The sequence below is a fragment of the Schistocerca nitens genome, chromosome 2 (genome assembly GCF_023898315.1).
Source record: "Schistocerca nitens isolate TAMUIC-IGC-003100 chromosome 2, iqSchNite1.1, whole genome shotgun sequence".
In the NCBI taxonomy this organism is placed as follows: Eukaryota; Metazoa; Arthropoda; class Insecta; order Orthoptera; family Acrididae; genus Schistocerca; species Schistocerca nitens.
In genome coordinates this window covers 972,836,152-972,857,376 of record NC_064615.1, presented here as the reverse complement: position 1 = coordinate 972,857,376, position 21,225 = coordinate 972,836,152, and the positions used below count along the sequence as shown (strand labels likewise).

Sequence of the window (21,225 nt, the reverse complement as noted above, 5' to 3'; positions counted from 1 at the left end):
ATAAATTGCAGTTGAAAAACTGATTTCTCACGTAGCATTCAGAACAGTCTACTTCTTTGTACGGAACTTAGACTTACGGTTACAAGAACTTGGTAACAGATCGACATATAATCAAACATTACAGCAATTTGTGTCGAAAAATGTTAATGTCGAAAAATATTAATGTCGTGCAACATTAGTCACGCCTTCGAGTCGTAAGAAATCACCATTATTTACTGACTTTCATATACTGAATACAATAGAAATTTCAAATGTGGTTTCTATATTGATGTTTTAATACCAATAAGCTTTCAATATTTTCCAAGAGGAAGTATCGATGTTGCTAGTTGTTCCGTCATTCCAAAGTACACTGACGTTACTGGTCACTATGCAGCTGTTCATTGCATCTCTGGATGCATTAGAATCCGTAGACTAGTGAACTGTATTTTCGGAAAGTGTGTAATGCAATGCATTCTTTAATGGCTGCGTTGGAAGCATTCAATTCGGTGGTGAATTTTTAACTATTATTCCTTTCCACAAGAGGACATTAAAAATACTGATTAAGGTAAAGTACGTATCTTCTATAAAGATGTGCTATAGAATTTAGTTTTTGTTGTTGATGTGGAATGGACATTGTGTGACTTCGGTAGGACCTAAATTCCACTTGCTCCGACCCCTGACATAAATACTTCGCGTTTGGTTGAAGAATGTGTTATTCGTGCAGTTATGAGCAACTCTACCAGTCTTTGAGTTTAAAATAAGTAATAATTACTGTTCATGTATATATCTATACAATGACAGCATCAGAAAAAATTAAGGCTGTATCTTCAGATGCGACATACATGTGGCAATATCCCTTTAGATGTGACTGACACATTCTCCTAGCCTGAAATATGAAATTAAAATCTATGTTCTGTAATCTTTCTTCTGACATACTGCGATTAATTGTCGACAGTGTTACACGTGCTATTCACTGTCGTTGCTACTAAGAAAGTACTTCAACGGCTACTACTTCGCATATATCTGGATTGTTGGCCTACAATTCAAACGATGTGTACGTTTTCTCACTTTTCTTTTGTACTTACATACTTCATTCTTTGGGAAGGGAAAATCTTAACATTTTCGATTGGAATCATAAATCGCACTTAAATTCAATAAAAGCTTAACATATTAAAATTAGGGAAGTGGGGCGTCACTAATGATATTCTTAGTAAATATCTTGAAACTAATTTTTTCCTGCAATGTAGATGCTTACATGTTCTGGTATGAGAATCTGTACAATGTAGCAATGAAGTTTCAGCGAAAAGTTTAAAGCACGAACAACCGTGAAAGTAATTTTTCGCAATCTTAATTTTAAGACTACGTATTCCCTATTAAATAAATAAATAAATAAATAAATTGACTAATTAGGATGGAACAACTTTTAAAACTCTGGCAAGACGTAATCCGACCCGAACAACCATCATTAAAGAAGGATAAGGATTCATATCACCATATCTTCTCCATCCGACTGTTTTCTAAAATCATTTCATCTGAAGGAAGGAATGATTGGCTGAAAGACACTGCAATCAATATCTTCCCCCACGATTGTCCGAACAAAAAACTTCTCCACCTGTAACGCTATCTACGTCTACATATACACTCTTCAAGCTACTGTGAAGTGCTAGGCAGAGCGTGCTTAGCATGCATGAAACATATTGAGAGCTTTTTCCGGTTCCAGTCGCGTATGGAGCGCGGGAAAAATGATCGGTTAAATTCCTTTGAGCGAGCACTAATTAGACTACTCTTCGCTTCACGGTCCCTACGGCTGTGATACGGAGGAGGATGGAGTATTTCTATAGATACTATTTCTCGAAACTTTGTAGGTAGGCTACCGCATGATTATTAACGTTTATCTCCAGCATCTGTCAGCTCTTATTACTATTATTATTATTGTTGTTGTTGTTGTGATCTTCAGTCCTGAGACTGGTTTGATGCAGCTCTCCATGCTACTCTATCCTGTGCAAGCTTCTTCATCTCCCAGTACCTACTGCAACCTACATCCTTCTGAATCTGCTTAGTGTATTCATCTCTTGGTCTCCCTCTACGATTTTTACCCTCCACGCTGCCCTCCAATACTAAATTGGTGAGCCCTTGATGCCTCAGAACATGTCCTACCAACCGATCCCTTCTTCTGGTCAAGTTGTGCCACAAACTTCTCTTCTCCCCAATCCTATTCAATACTTCCTCATTAGTTATGTGATCTACCCATCTAATCTTCAGCATTCTTCTGTAGCACCACATTTCAAAAGCTTCTATTCTCTTCTTGTCCAAACTACTTATCGTCCATGTTTCACTTCCATACATGGCTACACTCCATACAAATACTTTCAGAAAAGACTTCCTAACACTTAAATTTACACTCGATGTTAACAAATATTATCTTATTCAGAAACGCTTTCCTTGCCATTGCCAGTCTACATTTTATGTCCTCTCTACTTCGACCATCATCAGTTATTTTGCTCCCCAAATAGCAAAACTCCTTTACTACTTTAAGTGTCTCATTTCCTAATCTAATTCCCTCAGCATCACCCGACTTAATTCGACTACATTCCATTATCCTCGTTTTGCTTTTGTTGATGTTCATCTTATATCCTCCTTTCAAGACACTGTCCATTCCATTCAACTGCTCTTCCAAGTCCTCTGCTGTCTCTGACAGAATTACAATGTCATCGGCGAACCTCAAAGTTTTTATTTCTTCTCCATGGATTTTAATACCTACTCCGAATTTTTCTTTTGTTTCCTTTACTGCTTGCTCAATATACAGATTGAATAACATCGGGGAGAGGCTACAACCCTGTCTTACTCCCTTCCCAACCACTGCTTCCCTTTCATGACCCTCGACTCTTATAACTGCCATCTGGTTTCTGTACAAATTGCAAATAGCCTTCCGCTCCCTGTAGTTTACCCCTGCCACCTTTAGAATTTGAAAGAGAGTATTCCAGTCAACATTGTCAAAAGCTTTCTCTATGTCTACAAATGCTAGAAACGTAGGTTTGCCTTTCCTTAATCTTTCTCCTAAGAGAAGTCGTAAGGTCAGTATTGCCTCACGTGTTCCAGTATTTCTACGGAATCCAAACTGATCTTCCCCGAGGTCGGCTTCTACCAGTTTTTCCATTCGTCTGTAAAGAATTCGAGTTAGTATTTTGCAGCCGTGACTTATTAAACTGATAGTTCGGTAATTTTCACATCTGTCAACACCTGCTTTCTTTGGGATTGGAATTATTATATTCTTCTTGAAGTCTGAGGGTATTTCGCCTGTTTCATACATCTTGCTCACCAGATGGTAGAGTTTTGTCAGGACTGGCTCTCCCAAGGCCGTCAGTAGTTCCAATGGGATGTTGTCTACTCCGGGGGCCTTGTTTCGACTCAGGTCTTTCAGTGCTCTGTCAAACTCTTCACGCAGTATGATATCTCCCATTTCATCTTCATCTACATCCTCTTCCATTTCCATAATATTGTCCTCAAGTACATCGCCCTTGTATAGACCCTCTATATACTCCTTACACCTTTCTGCTTTCCCTTCTTTGCTTAGAACTGGGTTTCCATCTGAGCTCTTGATATTCATACAAGTGGTTATCTTATCTCCAAAGGTCTCTTTAATTTTCCTGTAGGCAGTATCTATCTTACCCCTAGTGAGACAAGCCTCTACATCCTTACATTTGTCCTCTAGCCATCCCTGCTTAGCCATTTTGCACTTCCTGTCGATCTCATTTTGGAGACGTTTGTATTCCTTTTTGCCTGCTTCATTTACTGCATTTTTATATTTTCTCCTTTCATCAATTAAATTCAATATTTCTTCTGTTATCCAAGGATTTCTAATAGCCCTCGTCTTTTTACCTACTTGATCCTCTGCTGCCTTCACTACTTCATCCCTCAGAGCTATCCATTCTTCTTCTACTGTATTTCTTTCCCCCATTCCTGTCAATTGTTCCCTTATGCTCTCCCTGAAACTCTGTACAACCTCTGGTTTAGTCAGTTTATCCAGGTCCCATCTCCTTAAATTCCCACCTTTTTGCAGTTTTTTCAGTTTTAATCTGCAGTTCATAACCAATAGATTGTGGTCAGAGTCCACATCTGCCCCTGGAAATGTCTTACAGTTTAAAACCTGGTTCCTAAATCTCTGTCTTACCTTTATATAATCTATCTGATACCTTTTAGTATCTCCAGGGTTCTTCCATGTATACAACCTTCTTTCATGATTCTTAAACCAAGTGTTAGCTATGATTAAGTTGTGCTCTGTGCAAAATTCTACCAGGCGGCTTCCTCTTTCATTTCTATTATTATTATTATTATTATTATTATTATTATTATATTTCCTTGACGCTTTCTCGTGTGTCAAATGAACAAATACCTCTTCCAGTTCGTAAAGTTCTTCTTTGTTCACGCTCAATATCTGTTGTTAACCCTATTTCAAACATGGCGCACACATTCGAGCATGTTCTGAGATGGGACGCGAAAGTGATTTGTAAGCAGTAAAAATGTAACTTCTTATTCTTCTTCTTGGCTGGGAATCCGATGGGATGGTTTCAGTCGATTGTCTATAAAGGTGCTATTCCTACCCACACATGGCGTCTTTCCTTGTGAATATTTGAGGGTTTTGTTGTTTGTATATTTGCAGAGTGTGGGTGAATATAACGGATGCGTGTTTTATGTTTGTGTTGTATGATGATGATGAGAGAAGTTGGAGGGTGAAACCCGGTACTATCCTCGAATACGGCCAAGGAGTCCGCCGGTCTTGATGTCAGCTTCCAACCGACGGACCAATATCAGCAGTGTCACATGCCCTCACTTCAAAGAGAGACTACAGATAAGTTTGGAATATAATCCGGGACATTGGCGCGAAGACTGGTGATCAGAAACTTAACACCAACACCTCTCCTCCGCATGATGGCCAAATACTGGCAGTGAAAATTTAATCCATCACTATTCCTGAAAGTTTAAAACATGTTGCCAGTCGCTATATTACTTTGTTATCTTATCGAGATCTGAGTGGATATTTGTGGAGCATTTGAAAGGTAGTTAAAAGTTAAAGCTCAGTTCTGAACTACAGTTAATTAGCACTGTTGGCTCGCAGCTCGCAGTGTACGAGTTAAGCTATTCGGCTACGAACTTCTCATTCACAAACTTGTGTTCTAAGAAGGCATGGTCTGTTGCAGAGAAACATGACTGAGCGCACAGCGGAGGTGACGAGCAAGCGAGTGGACCGTTTCTCGCAGCGGTACCGGGCCCACGTCCGTGAGCAGCTCAAGGAGACGCTGCCCACGCTCACATACAGGGATATACGCAGGTCAGACCACACCACAAACTAGACATCTAGCTGCAGCTCTCTGAGCTTGCGGATCGTAAAGTAGTAATGTTTACAGTGTCAACATTCAGATCAGAGATAAGTCTCCCAAGACATGAATCATTAGAAGTCGGTAAAAGTCTGAAGGCTTGAGCCGCTGTTCTTTTTGTTTTTGACTTTAGCTAACATCAGCCAGCTGAAAGTACTGTGAGAGGTAGCTATTGTTTTCTGCTGTGTTACTTTGCTATGCTTAATTATTTCGTACTGTTTCCTTTCCTTACGATAACCGTACTAATTGCAGAAGTCAGGATACTTATCAAATAGGCCACTACGCAAGAAAATTTTAGTTTCGTTAACGAACAATATTTATGCGAATTTTACTACCGTGCAGCGGGCAGTAGGGGTGGAAAATTTGACGGGTTAAAACCGACACCGATATTTTTCGTATTTTTCGGTATTTGTTTGGCGTCTTCGTAGGTTGTAAGACAGAGGGACATGCAATCCCAGTGTTGCGAATCCTACAATTCAGTTGGAATGGCTGCACGATAAATATGGGAGACGAAGACTGCTTTGGTTCAATATTAGTCTGTTAAAAGTTTATTATAGCGGCCAGTTTCAAAGTAGGTTTGTGGCTTTCCCGCAATTATCTAATACAGTGGTTCCCAGCCTGGGGTTGCTATACTCGGACGGGTAAAACGAAATTTACTGAGGGGCGAAAACATAAGGGTTCAATTTTGTTTCAGTCACAAAACTACATTATTTTTAAAAGATCACCATTTTGTAAGACTGTGATACAGATTACAAAAGTTACCAATGACTGCATTTTTTTTTACTTCAAATACTAATACTAACAGATGAGACAATGTAGTGAAGCTTGCAGTTTGTGAAACGAATGCATGAACCTCTTCCTCGCATAGTCCACCCACTACACACATAGTTTGTATCATGCTTCTATGTCAGTAAAACTGAGACATATATATTATATCTGATTAGATTAGATTAATTATTCATTCCTTAGGCCCATAAAAGAGGGAATCCTCCTGGGTGTGGTACATGTCAGATAAACACATTACAAAAATGTAATTATAAAACTTGATTTTCATTAATTTTAATGATCCTCAGTCAATAAACAGTAAAATTATGTACATGAATTAAATTTAAACTTCTAATATTTACAGGTTTAATACATCTGCTTTCATTAAATCCATCATTCAGACATTTGCTAGTTTCTTGGCTATTACAACCAAGTATTGTCAAAAATTAAATTATTCATTTCAGTGATCCTCAGTTAAGAACAGTCAGATTATGTACAAGATTTAAAATTAAACTTCCACTATTTACAGACGTAAGACTTAACATCTGCTTTCCATACATCCATCAATCACACAGTAGGTAGTTACTTGGCTGTTACAACCAAGTATTGTCAAAAATGCTTAAATGTCTCATGAATTTGCATCCTTCGAGGTGTAGGTAGATGAGAAATTGATTCATTATTCATTTTACAACAATAAACGAACTAATTGTCAGTACAACAGTAACTATGTTATCACTACTAAACTGCTATAGGTTCTACACTGTATTACCATTACAATATTATTTTGTTATTATTATTATTATTATTATTATTATTATTAGGGGTGAAGCACTTGTCGCTAGGGACAGGAGTGATGCAGAGGGAGCATGTTTAGTAACAAGCGTCCAATCTCTTTTCTTAGGAGAAGTTATTGGTATCACTCATGATACACTTACAATTGCTTCATCATTCTATAAAAAATGCTTCATCATTCCACAAAAAAGTTGTTAGATATAAGCACTATAAATTGTCTATTGACTAATTAGTTCATGATTTAATAAAAAACTTACAAAAACTAGATATTAATTTTTCACCATTTCAACAATGAAGTATTTAAAGAGAATTCTTTTTTGTTCTAAAGTTTAATTTGGTGCTAATGTTAATTAGGGGAAGGAGGGGAGGGTACTAACGAATATCTGATTTCACTCAGGGGTAATGGTCTCTGAAAGGTTAAAACACTTACAAAAACTAAATATCATTACTTTTTCACTGTTTTAACAATAAAGTATTTAAAGAGAATTCTTTTTCATTCTAAAGTTTAATTAATGCTAATGTTGAGCTAATGTTGATTAGGGGAATGAGGGGATGGTACTAGCGAATTCCTAAATTCACTCAGAGGTAATGGTCTCAGAAAGGTTAGGAACCACTGATGTAGTAGAATGCTAGGCCTGGATTACGTCTTACCCATAAAACCTAAAAAAATATTGCTTTGAAAATACATTTTATTAATCTCATCATCAGACACAGAAGGCAAAACTTTGTTGATGTAGCCATCTGTACCAATTGGTTCTAACTGCAGCAGTTCATTCCAGTGATGATATTTTGTAATATAGATGTTGTGGACCTGTCTCTTTGGCTTTGATTTTTCCTTCCAAGATGTTTTTTTATGAAGTTATTAGGTCGAATTAGATCTCCAGTTACTTTAACTTTTCCTATGTGTAGCATGTTCATTAATGCTTTTCTCTGTGATGTGTTTTAGTACTTGTTCATTAGATTTTTCTAAGTCTATGATGTTTTTGTTGTTCTTCTCTACATCCACTGCTTCTAATTTTTTTCTTATTTCCCAGAGCCCACCCTTCGCAACTGTAGCTTAAAATGCTCCAAATAAATGTCTTGATGATTTCTTCTTGTTTCTGTATTAATGTGAATGCTTATTATAAATTACTCTTAGTTCTGAATACTTGTAATCATTGCAGTTTTTCTTTAATATTCATTACACTTCTGTTGCAATCTGTTATCTTACTTCACATATATCAAAGTTCATTAACTTCCACTAGCATTTTAATTTCTATCTTAATGTTTGAATCTATTGGTCTGTTCAATTTATCTGTTACAATTATTTTAGTTTTGTTTGCGTTTATTTTCAGTTTGTGGTTGTCCCAAGCGTGAGGCAAAATTTTTAACATAAAGCTCATGTCCCTTTCAGAATCTGCTCTGAACATATTATCATTCACAAATCAAATACATTGTATCTGTTACCGTTAATTTTGATCCCTTTGGTTCTGTACTGATTATTTGTATTGCACTTTCTACTAATTAATAAGGAGAGACAGAATAGCTATGTTAGACTTCTCTTGTTATCTTAGCCTCTTTCGTAGTGCCATTGGTATCTATTTCGATACTCCAGTTTTATATAGCTTCAGAGCCAATCTTTTGTTTTTGCAGTCTGTTCCATTTTTCCAGAGAACATCTCCCAGTTCATTCCACGAAAAGCCTACCCTAGGTCGAAGAAAGCAGCATATGTTTTTTAGTTCATCTCAATTATTCTTTCTAATATGCCCTTACACCTTTCACCATTTCTTTTGCTTTCCTAAATGCAAATTGGTTTTCTCCTATATGTTGGTTACTTTAGCTATTAATATTTCCATAGCATTATTAGTAATGACAAAGTTCTATAATTTGAATAATAATTGGCATTTGCTTTCTTTATAACACTAGCCAATACTGAATAATAGAAAGAATGGAAATAACGCAATGAATCCATTTACATAGCCATATGTGAAGATTTCTAAGCATATTTTCCTGGTTAGTTTTGTTGCTATCCAAAAAAATTTTCGCTATCATTCTGATTTTGTTCTGTTTCATTTTCTGTGTAAACATAACGTTAATAGTAGCCTATATAAATGAAAGTATTTTTTGTGGGTAACTCCTTGGCTACCCTGGGTTTAATCATGAGAAGAACGTAGTTTTGGTACATTAAACTTAGTATACACTAATGAAATGTAGCCCTACATACATTGAGCTACAGTACATTTTGTGGAAATCCTGACAAATTAGTTCTTGGATCACGATTAGATCTCAAACTCACCAAATCATTTATACAAATGAATGGCAGTTTTTGAACCTTGTCCCCTCTTGAAAAAATTTTTATAGATGCCCATGACTCTGCAAATATGATCATGTATTCCCTTCAACATGATATTAAATATTGAATTTTCAGGAAGACTGTGTGTATTTATAGATATACATGTGGTTTATTTTGACAACAGTAGTACATGTTCAAGGTGACAGATTCAGGAATACTGTTGCAAATGCTTGTCAGGTTCTTGCAGGGTACATAAAGAAATACACAAAATAAGAAAACTATTTCAGCAGCAGTACACTGCCTGTTACCATTTTAATTGCACAATACACAAAAGAAGTTGCACAAATTGTAGCTTATATGTGTTTGAATTATTCTTGTTGTATTGACATATTCCAATGAAGTATTTCAGTATGGTGCTGAAATGATAATTCTGTACTTCAGATCCCATTACAGTGAATGATATAAGGTTCATAGCCAGAAATTAACGAATAATACTTAATCATTTACAGATCAATGGGAAGTTCTTGCTTAATTACAGTAAGACAGACGATGCAGATGATAGGAACCCATTAACACAATCAAGCTCTGTACTAAGAATGATAGCTCTGCACCCAGAAAGTTTAGAGACCACTGGGTCACACTCGTATAATTCCTCATAGTCCAATTGAAAACTTGGCCCAACTGGTGTGATATGTGACTTGTTCCAATCTTCACATATAGAAATTTTGGACATCTCTATACACCACGAAAAAAGAAAATTTCATCAGTCGTTCTAACATTTCAATGTTTTATCTGAAACTTAAGTGTCAGAAACATTATTTCAGATATTGTAGTTTTGGATTAAATAAATTATAATTAAAACGTCCTGAAAAAAGTTGTATCCTATAACAAACATGTTAATGAGTCACAACTTGAACCAATAGATTCATACAAATCTAGTTAGTTGTTTGTTCATCCATATATCATTTACAAAACGATATCAGAACATTTCAGTTTAACTGATAATGGTAACAATTTTTGTTAAATTACTGATGCAAGCATACAGCCATGTTATCTTATGTTGGTCTATATTAATATGTTACGTTGTATTGAAAACTGGTCATGGTGAGCACAGTGTCTTTTGTATATATTTACAAAGAAGTTATCACTGATTACTGCCCAATCACTCACAAACACATACTGCACTGCACTGTATTCAGTCACAATGAGCACGCTCATGCATGCAGACACACACACACACACACACACACACCCTTTTGAAGGGCAACATTACCTTGATGGTACTTACGACATTCTACTGAATTCTTCGTATTGTTCCCTTTGCCTGCCTGATAAGCTGACACAGCACAGTGAGTGAGACATGAAAATGGGTTGGAATGTAGAATTATCCTTCACATAACTTGGGCATAGAGTTTTACATTAAGATTCGTTAAACTATAATACAGGGTTATTATAATTAAAGAAACATTCAAAACACTATAAAAATAACACCAATGTTCAGAATGACGTCAAATTGCAACGGAATATTATCAGAGAAGGGGGAAAACGTATTGCAGAAAAATAATAGTATGAAAATTGATCAATAGGTGGCGCTGTATGTGTCAGAATACGTAAATGAAAACACCTGTCATGCGCACGGCCCATTGAAGTTGGTATAAGCACGCTGGGTACATGGCTTTTCCTCCTTTCTCGTCAATAGGACAACTATTATGGGAGACGGGATTCGTTCCCTAAAGAAATTTTTTCTAAGTTTCCCTATTTTGTAATAAAAAGTGACGTTTCCCTGTAACCTGTTGATTGTCATTTAGAATAAAAAGTTTGTAGCACCAGTCAACGACAAAAATGTTTATTCCACCTAACGGTAGAAATGGATAATACCTTGTACGTGATTCATATAGGTAAATCAGTAGTGCTACGTATAAGAAGTTTTCTCTACGGCCTTATCGTTACAGTCTCCCTTTCTTTCTTACTTTTTATCACAGATTTGCTGATTGAGACATTCTCAGAAGATTATAATGTGCTGTAGTGAATACATAGCGTGAATGGGATGAGGAAGCCTCAACTGAATGGGCCTTGAACAGCAATAGCAGCGGATGCCCTTTGTGTCTAACTGTGTCCTGTTAAGACGGCTGCCAGCAAGCGGTACACAGAATGTGTCACAACCATGTGAGCAGGAGGTTGCTTAAGCCGCTGTGGAAATACTACGACCACAGCAGCCCTTTCGCAGAGATAAGGACAACTTGTTTTGTGAGAAACACTTCTTGCTAAGAACAGTAAGATTTGTCATGATGGCAAATTATCCCTACAGAAATAAAGCCCCATATAGAAGGAAAGTCCCGGGAGAAAAGAGCTTGGCCATTTCACGCCGTGGGACTGAAGAGCGTCCTATAGCGAAAAAACAGAACGGCAAAAGGCAGATATCTTGGCTGCAGTTGTGTGGAAATAGACACTATGAAACCATGAAAGGGTGGAGAGAAAGATCGCCGCAAGTCAGAAGGAGAAATGTTACAAAAATTATGGCACCCAAGCAACTGAAGAGTGGAAGATGGGCTCTTGACGAACAGGAAGAAGAGATATTCCGGTAGGAGGCGCAGATGATGAAGGAGCTGTTCGGATGGGAAACAGTAATACCCATATTCCCGGTTTCCAAAATCGCTGAAGCAGCACACAGCCCAGCAGACAGTCTAGTATGAGAAGACAGCCATCGACTGTCAACGGCGAGCCGACAGTGGTTGCAAAAGCGACTTGGCGGCGTAAACTGTCACGAACGCAGAAACTAGGGCCAGGGACTCGTCTACATGCATTTAGCTTGCAATCCCCTTCAGGTTCAACTCTTTTTAAACGGAATCGAGGCTAATCTGGTATCAACCAGTCTATAAGAGCATATCTCATACTAGGTTTTTTAATTGTTTCAATTTCATTTCCATCACTACATGGTGAGAATAGACTCCTTAAGCTTCAATTGTTAACTGAATTAAATCAATACCCAGCGACTGATAATTCAGTATTTACATGTCTGTTTCAGGAGATTCTCAACTAATTACTGCCACACCTCGGCCTTTGTCGCCCAGCAGTCCGCGTGAATCAATCCAACTAAGTTCCAATCAATATTAGTAAACAGCGAAAACTGTCCCTGGTCACCATGTTGCAGACTGCATGTGTAACGGCTTCCAGGGAAAAGAGAAATTTGATTTTCAGTGTTTCATATAATTATCGACAGAATTTAATGCTTTAAAATACAGTCACAATCTAGCCATTAAGAAGTATAACCATGCGATAAAAGTATAGCACGTAAGTCAAGTATTAAAGTTAGAATCTATGTATATCTCTCAAGGCAGCATAACTCACGACGCACAAATTATGCAGATTATATTCACCCAGAATTTGAGAATGAGAGCACTTAGCGACTACCAACAAGTTTTACACGTAATTTCAAACCGTTTCGAAACTTCATCTCGCTGACAGCCCCTCCATCCCACCATCACCAAATAATGAAATTAAAAAAGCTTATCTCTTACTATATTTTCGCTGTTCTTGCAGTAAAACTTCAGCGTCAGTTTTTAAATTTATTACTTCTTTATTACTAACACTATTTGTAATACATTTTGCAGACAGTATCAACATATACCACGGAAAGTACCTACAAAATTATATCGTTGTACGATGCATAGTTCAGATGATATGACGTCATATACACTGAGATGCAATAAAAACTGGTTTCCTTAAACCAGAGCTCAAGTTACCCAGACTATATCCATCTAGGGAATAATCCGAAATTAACAAAACCAACACAGTTACAGTTTCGTGTCTTCAACCAGAACCATGCTGAACGCCGTATATTTAGCACATTTACGTATTTGTAGAGAAATCAGATGGTTGAAACTGTTTTATACAGGATGAGTCACCTAACGTTACCGCTGGATATATTTCGTAAACCACATCAAATACTGACGAACCGATTCCACAGACCGAACGTGAGGAGAGGGGCTAGTGTAATTGTTTAATACAAACCATACAAAAATGCACGGAAGTATGTTTTTTAACACAAACCTCCTTTTTTTTAATGGAACCACGTTAGTTTTGTTAGCACATCTGAACATATAAACAAATACGTAATCAGTGCCCTTTGTTGCATTGTAAAATGTTAATTACATCCGGAGATATTGTAACCTAAAGTTGACGCTTGAGTACCACTCCTCCGCTGTTCTATCGTGTGTATCGGAGAGCACCGAATTACGTAGGGATCCAAAGGGAACGGTGATGGACCTTAGGTACAGAAGAGACTGGAACAGCACACTACGTCCACATGCTAACACCTTTTTATTGGCCTTTTTCACTGACGCACATGTACATTACCATGAGGGGTGAGGTACACGTACACACGTGGTTTCCGTTTTCAATTACGGAGTGGAATAGAGTGTGTCCCGGCATGTCAGGCCAATATATGTTCAATGTGGGGTACGATAAAGGAGAATGTGTACCGTGATGTGCCTACAACCCCAGAGGATATGAAACAACGTATTGTGGCAGCCTGCGGCGACATTACACCAGATGTACTGCGGCGTGTACGACATTCATTACGCCAGAGATTGCAATTGTGTGCAGCAAATGATGGCCACCACATTGAACATCTATTGGCCTGACATGTCGGGACACACTCTATTCCACTCCGTAATTGAAAACGGAAACCACGTGTGTACGTGTACCTCACCCCTCTTGGTAATGTACATGTGCGTCAGTGAAAAATACCAATAAAAAGGTGTTAGCATGTGGACGTAATGTGCTGTTCCAGTCTCTTCTGTACCTAAGGTCCATCACCGTTCCCTTTGGATCCCTACGTAATTCGGTGCTCTCTGATACACACGATCGAACAGCGGAGGAGTGGTACTCAAGCGTCAACTTTAGGTTACAATATTCCGGATGTAATTAACATTTTACAATGCAACAAAGGGCACTGATTACGTATTTGTTTATATGTTCAGATGTGCTAACAAAACTAACGAAGTTCCATTTAAAAAAACGTAGGTTTATGTTAAAAAACATACTTCCGTGCATTTTTGTATGGTTTGTATTAACCAATTACACTAGCCCCTCTCCTCACGTTCGGTCTGTGGAATAGATTCGTCAGTATTTGATGTGGTTTACGAAATATATCCAGCGGTAACGTTAGGTGACTCACCCTGTATATGCGAGTTCGATTCTTTAAAGAATGTGGGTGGGCTTAATGGTAATAAAATGATTGGGTCAGTCAGTAAGGAGAACGAATTGTACGAGGGGCGTTTGAAAAGTCCGTGCAAAAATAAAAACTACTTACGTGTTTGGGGTAAACCATTTTTATTTCTCGACATAGTCTCATTTTAGACTTACACACTTCGTCCAACGCTGTTCTAATTTGTTCATCCCTTCCGAATAATAGGAATTGTCCAAGTCTGCAAAGTAGCTATTAGTTACGGCAATCACCTCCTCGTTTGAATAAAATCTTGTCCTGCTAGCCATTTCTTCAAATTGGGGAACAAATAGTAGTCTGAGGGAGCCAAGTCTGGAGAATAGGGGAACTGGGAAACGAGTTGGAATCCCATTTCCATTAATTTTGCGACCACTACTGACTGATGTGTGTGCTGGTGCATTGTCGTGAAGGAAAAGGACTTTTTGCGGTACAATCGCCAGCGTTTTTCTTGCAGCTCTGTTTTCAAACGGTCCGGTAATGATGAATAACATGCACCTGTAATATTTTTACCCTTTTCCAGATAGTCGATGAGGATTATCCCTTGCGAATCCCAAAAGACGGCCGCCAAACCTTTCCGGCCGAAGGAATGGTCTTCGCCTTTTCTGGTGCAGATTCTCCCTTGGTAACCCATTGTTTAGATCGTTCTTTGGTCTCAGTAGTATAGTAATGTATCCATGTTTCATCCACAGTGACGAAACTACGCTTAAAGTCCTGCGGATTCTTCCTGGACAGCTGCAAACCATCCCTGCAACACTTCACACGATTCCGTTTATGGTCAAGTGTGAGCAATCGCGGAACCCGTCTTGCGGATAGCTTTCTCATGTCCAAATGTTTATGCAAAATATTATGTAACCGTTCAGTCGAGATGATCACAGCACTAGCAATCTCACGCACCTTAAATCTTCCGTCATCCATCACCATATCATGAATTTTATCAATGATTTCTGAAGTCGTAACCTCCACAGGGCGTCCAGAACGTTCTGCATCACTTGTGCTCATATGGCCACTCCGAAAATTTTGAAACCACTTATAAACTATTCTAATCGAAGGTGCAGAGTCACCGTGATGTTTATCAAGCTTCTCTTTAGTCTCCTGGAGTGTTTTGCCTTTCATAAAGTAATGTTTAATCACTACACGAAATTATTTTTCGTCCATTTTTTGACAGTCACTCGACTTCCTTGATTCACACGCATTCTAAACGCAAAGATATTTGTTGTGCGTTCTTTCCAAAGATGCTACTAACTAAACATGACCTCGATACGCGCCGGTGGTGCCATCTCTCGGACTTTGCACACGCCCCTCGTAAGTAAAAAAAAAAAAGTCAGTTCAATTTAATCAACATATCACATCGAAGTACAATAAAAAAATTTTAGCATTCAAGGAAAATGATTTATTTAGTACACACTTCCTTGTATGTGGGACAATCTTAGACATAAGTAGACACCCTGAATTATAACCACTTGTCTGCTCTTGTAAATAATATATTTAACGACCTGTTTAGCAGCCTAGAAGCCACATCTTTAGGTCAAATACGATGAAGTATGACATTCAAGTTGCAACACATAGACATCACTCCCCTCTATGTTGCAACTTTGTCATGATTCACCATATTTAGCCAGATTATGTGGCTTCTAGGCTACGAAAAATTAATAAATTATCTACAAGAGCAGCCAAGCGGTTATTATTCAAGATGATTTATTTAGTATTCCAGATAAGGATATTAGGGTCGTTCCGATAACGGTAAATGAGGCAGAGTGAACGTCTAGGCTGAGATGAAGCAACGAAACTGCTACCGAGAGCCATTCTCGTTGCCACTGCTGTAGAAGCTACATGACAATTAGCTGGGGCAGACTGTGTGCTATGTGGGGCGAGAACTGGGCGCACCCCGGATGGCTGAGACTGGGGTCCCATATTTCAACAACCAGGTAAACGTCGTCTACGAACTGGTGTACGGTGACGCATATACTGACAGCTGTACCACTTACCACTGTGCCACTAACTGCGCCGATACTACCTGGAGTATAATTCGTGTTGTATACCGGGTGTGTCACTATGAATCAGAGCCAAAACGGGCAAACCAAGGAGTGGTAACATGTGAATCCCCTACCTCCGCAAAAGTGAATAGTCAGCCACCATCAGGCAGCGTGCTGCGAAGTGTCCTTTGTGATTGCCATGGTGTGGTCCGAGTCCAAGATAGCGAGTCACAAAACACCCACAGCTTTCTGCAGCTCCAGTAATGCAGCGCCACCAATCGGCTGGCCTGTATGGTTCAAATGGCTCTGAGCACTATGGGACTTAACTGCTGAGGTCAGCAGTCCCCTAGAACTTAGAGTTACTTAAACCTAACTAACCTAAGGACATGACACACATCCGTGCCCGAGGCAGGATTCTAACCTGCGACCGTAGCGGTCGCGCAGTTCCAGACTGTAGCGCCTAGAACCGCTCGGCCACCCCGGCCGGCCTGAATTAACACACTACGAAAAGATTATGTATTGTGTACACGGAGTGGAGAAGCACATTCGAAACACAAATCCGATCGTATTTCGGAGTCTATTGTGGTGCTATAAATTGTAGCAGTTTCAGTTGGATATGGCTTACACGAAGGCCTGTTATTATTTATGAAAGACTGCAGATTAGCACAAAATGGTTAACTGATGATACAGCAGTGGTAGCTGAAAGTGAAACGGAATTGTTTTTTGTGTAAAATGGCATGGAACATATACTTTTTGTGGTTTAAGATATGGGCATAAATAAGAAGGAGTCAGACATGGACATGCTGGAGGACTAAATGTTAGTAGTGGGATAGGGAATGTTGAAGATATAGAAGTATATACTGACGCAAGCTGTGGATAAACAACAGGTAACTCTTATATACTTATTAGATTTCAGCAAAGCTTTCTACACTGCCGACTCTTACATTCTACTTCATGAATTTACTATACTCCGTTCATCGTAAGAATAAACCTGATGTAAACAAACACAAACGCGGTGAGTGATCAGAAGCCGTAGCACACGTGCACTGGTGTTACGGTCTTGGCAGTAGGTCCTAATTATGTATTAGATACATTATTACTAAGTTACGTTAAATAAAACTAAGATATTCAAATGTATTAACAGGCATCAACGTTTTTCTTAATTACGCTTTGGTTATGTAGTTTTTATTTCAAAAATCGAGTATAGTCACAGCCTGTGCACTGTTGTGCTCTGATTATCGCGCTGTTAATACGCAGTATGAAAATTGCTGAGGCCGCTTCCTGTCCTTTAGTGAAACGGTGTGGAACACGGTTAAAAAGTGCCGAGAAATAGGTTGCTCTTAATGTTTGTCTTAAATTTACAGGGGTAATCGGTCTTAAAGTTTTCCGAGGGACCGTATTAGATATAATTCAGACGCAAATGCAAGTTAATGTTCAGCGGAATCGGTAGCGTAATAGGTGAATAATTTTATAAATAATGCACGTCTTCTTTTATTAATTACGTATTGCACGCGAAATTTCTGTTTTCAGTTCAAATATAAATTTCCAATTATCGATATTTTATGAAAGACTATTAACAGAGGTTGCTTAGATAAGAAAACTTAACAACTTAATTTCTTAAGCCAAAAGTGAAAAACTAAATACTCTTTATTTGGACTGGTGTTTTATACCACACATGTGTCGTAGAAACATGAAAAACAATAATTTTCACAGCATCAAGCACACCAGAAAAATGCTGCATTTTTACATTTCCCACTGTACCATTACAATATGTACCAAACAGAACTGATTTGGAACCAAGTTCAGGGATTTGGCCCGAGAAATAACTAGACTGTTAAGCTGCCAGGCGTACTGGAACTAACGCACGCAGTTTTCTCATGTCACTGTCGAACGTTGGCGGGATACACAATGACACGTCATAAAAAAGAGGAGAAAATGCGGCGCCTGGGTGGCTTCGTGGATCCTGTTGTTGATCGACTCGTTACCAACGTAGCAGATGACAGTTCCAGTAGTGAAATGTATTTCTCGGATTCAGATAGGGAAGGAGCTAAGAGATTACCAGACGACTGACTGTAATTAATACCTTCAGTGGCTTCAGTATTTTATACTATTGTGAAATCCCTGCAGTATACTTTTATATCACACATGGCTCGCTCAGAAAAATTACGCCATGTTCAAGTTAGAAATTTTCATCACTCTTGTTTGTGGTTATAATACTATGTCAAGTGAGAACGAGAGCTTTTTATGCTTTCTGTTTGGTCAGCTAAGAAGCGCGCAGTAGTGCTGGAGTTTTGCCGAATATCATTTCATTCTCTTTAAAAATTAAATGACATTCGGAGCAGTATTGTTTCTCTGCGCGTCTCTATTTACGTCTGAACTGCAACTCTCACATCACTGCAGGCTAGATGGACCGCTGGTTGGCCAGTGCTGTCCAAGTTTAATGCCCCGGTAAAGCTGTTGTCCAGCACATTATCGCACAATATATGAAGGGCTTATTTCAATAGTGGTACAAGTCCATTTTTGTTCATTTTAAGATACAGAGACCTAAAGTTAAATGAGCGCTGAAAAATCTACAGTTGAGATACCAGAAATATTCAAGCATATGGTTTCTTGCTGGAGATGAACCTTTCTTTCTGTTTGTTTGGATCATTAATTTCAGAAGCAATATAGGCAGAAAAGTGGAGGTAATGGACTTGTACCACTATTGAAATAAGCCCTTCATGTGTGCGTGCAACACAGCATAAAACGTAACGTTATGATCGCACTTGACTGTACTGGTCACAACTTGGCTTCAGCTCCACGTGAAACGAAATCCAATGAGATTCAAGCAAACGCAGAAGAATACATGGCGTAATGTTTACATCACGTTTATTCTTATGATGAATATAGTCAAAGGTTTTCGTCAAGTGCTGTACAACGGTTCCACTCATACCCGCCTACACTGTTTAATGACCTCCTCCACAGTGGAGGGATCCTACAAGTATCAGTATTGGGCCCATTACTCTTCTCATTATATGTTAATAATGCGTCAGCTATTCTCTCCCACCGCCCTATCAGTGTGGGCGCAGAGCATAGGTTTGAAAATTCCATCTAAAACGCAAACAATCTTCGTCGCTCACAGAAGATTTACAATCAGTTCAGCGCTGGGTAGCCGTGCGATCTAGGGCGCCTTGCCACGGTTCGCGCGGCTCCCCACGTCGGAGGTTCGAGTCCTCCCTCTGGCATGGGTTTGTATGTTGTCCGTAGCGTAAGTTAGTTTAAGTTAGATTAAGTAGTGTGTAAGCCGAGGAACCGATGACCTTAGCAGTTTGATACCTTACCACAAATTTACCCTCAGTTCAGATAATCTCTTCCACCGTTAATCCTAAACGGTACAGAAATAACCTTTTCTTCTACTGCAAAGAACTTGAGGATAATTTTTGACCGTCATTTAGACTGGACTGAGTGCACAACCGCAGTCTGTAAGAAGACCACTTCGCTCGCTACAGAATTATAAAATAGTATGCTCGTAGAGATACTAATACTCCCCATAATTGACTTTGGTAATAGCATTCTCCAAGGACTTCCAGTACGAAAGCTCTCACAATCTAGAACTGGAGATAAATGCTTGTGTAAGATACATTTCTGACGTAGGCTTTTTCAATCATATAGCACCAGTCTACGCACAATTATCATGGCAATGGTCCAATAAGCGTAGAGACCATCACACTCTACGTTTGCTTTATCGTCTTCTCAGTCATAGCACTCCCTCTTATTTGTCTTTAACACATACTCATTCTCAACAAAGTAAATACTCTCTGTACCATCACATAGCTCTGCAGTGTTTGCTAAATAATTTTCTGTATCAGGAACCCCACTTTGGAGCAATCTTCCTCAGAATATCAGAGAAATTAAATTCTTTGCAAACTTCAAAAGACACCTAATGATACACGTTCTATCACAATAGCCATCTCTCCTACTTCCTGCGCAACTAATTCCCGTCAGTGCCCGTCCCACACAATCTTAAGTAGGCTCGTGGGCAGAGTTCCCTATTTACTGTATATTCCGTTCGCTCCTAACAGCCACTGTTGTTCATCCGCTGCACTTCTGATAATACTAGACATGGCTTCAAATATGCTAAGCTAATCTACTAGATTTTTGGTTTTCTTTACTAGTATTATTACTACTGTTTTTATTGTCTTATTATTATTATTATTCGATAGGTTTTGTAATGTCTTTGGTATATGTTACTCCTGATGAGACGTAAGAAGGGCCGTAAGGCCCTAACCTGGTAATAAATAAATAAATATACATTTTTATAACTGCGAAGCAGAACACATAAACATGACAGGTACACGCAAAGCGCAGAAGAAAGGACAAGGCCAGAAGGGCGTTAATAAAAACAAGTAGCAGCTAATCTCCAAGAATGTAAAAATTGTGCCTAGTTTTAGATATATTATAATGAGTCTAAAACCCGTAAATGAACTAATTACCATTGGCAACTGTAAATCATCAGAGAATACATGCCAAGCGCGCGGATATAATCGCAGTCAGTGCCTTTCGCACTTCAACACACCGTGTAACAATTAATTTATCGTCTTAAAGGATTTTCGATGATACGATTTCGTCTCTGCTACTGCGAACCTTATACAGGGTGATTCAGAATTCCTGTTACGTAGTAATAGGTGTTGTTGAGGCAACTCAGGACAGCAATATTTAGTAACAAGCCCATGTACGGAAATGCCCCGTTTGAAAGATAAACAACTGAACGTCGAAAGGTATGCTGCACGTGCATCAACCTGTTCACGTATGTTGGATGAGCCGGCCGAAGTGGCCGCGCGGTTCTGGCGCTGCAGTCTGGAA

At 38.7% G+C, this 21,225-nt stretch overlaps 1 protein-coding gene across 1 annotated transcript in view; it reads left to right on the top strand.

Annotated features, from left to right (window-relative positions):
- Positions 1-5,183: 5,183 nt before the first annotated feature.
- Positions 5,184-21,225, top strand: part of LOC126235481 (uncharacterized) — a 109,661-nt gene continuing 93,619 nt past the window's right edge. Inside the window, exon 1 of the mRNA XM_049944202.1 lies at positions 5,184-5,308. Within this exon, the coding sequence (XP_049800159.1) occupies positions 5,184-5,308 (125 nt within the window). The remainder of the gene's footprint in view (positions 5,309-21,225) is intronic.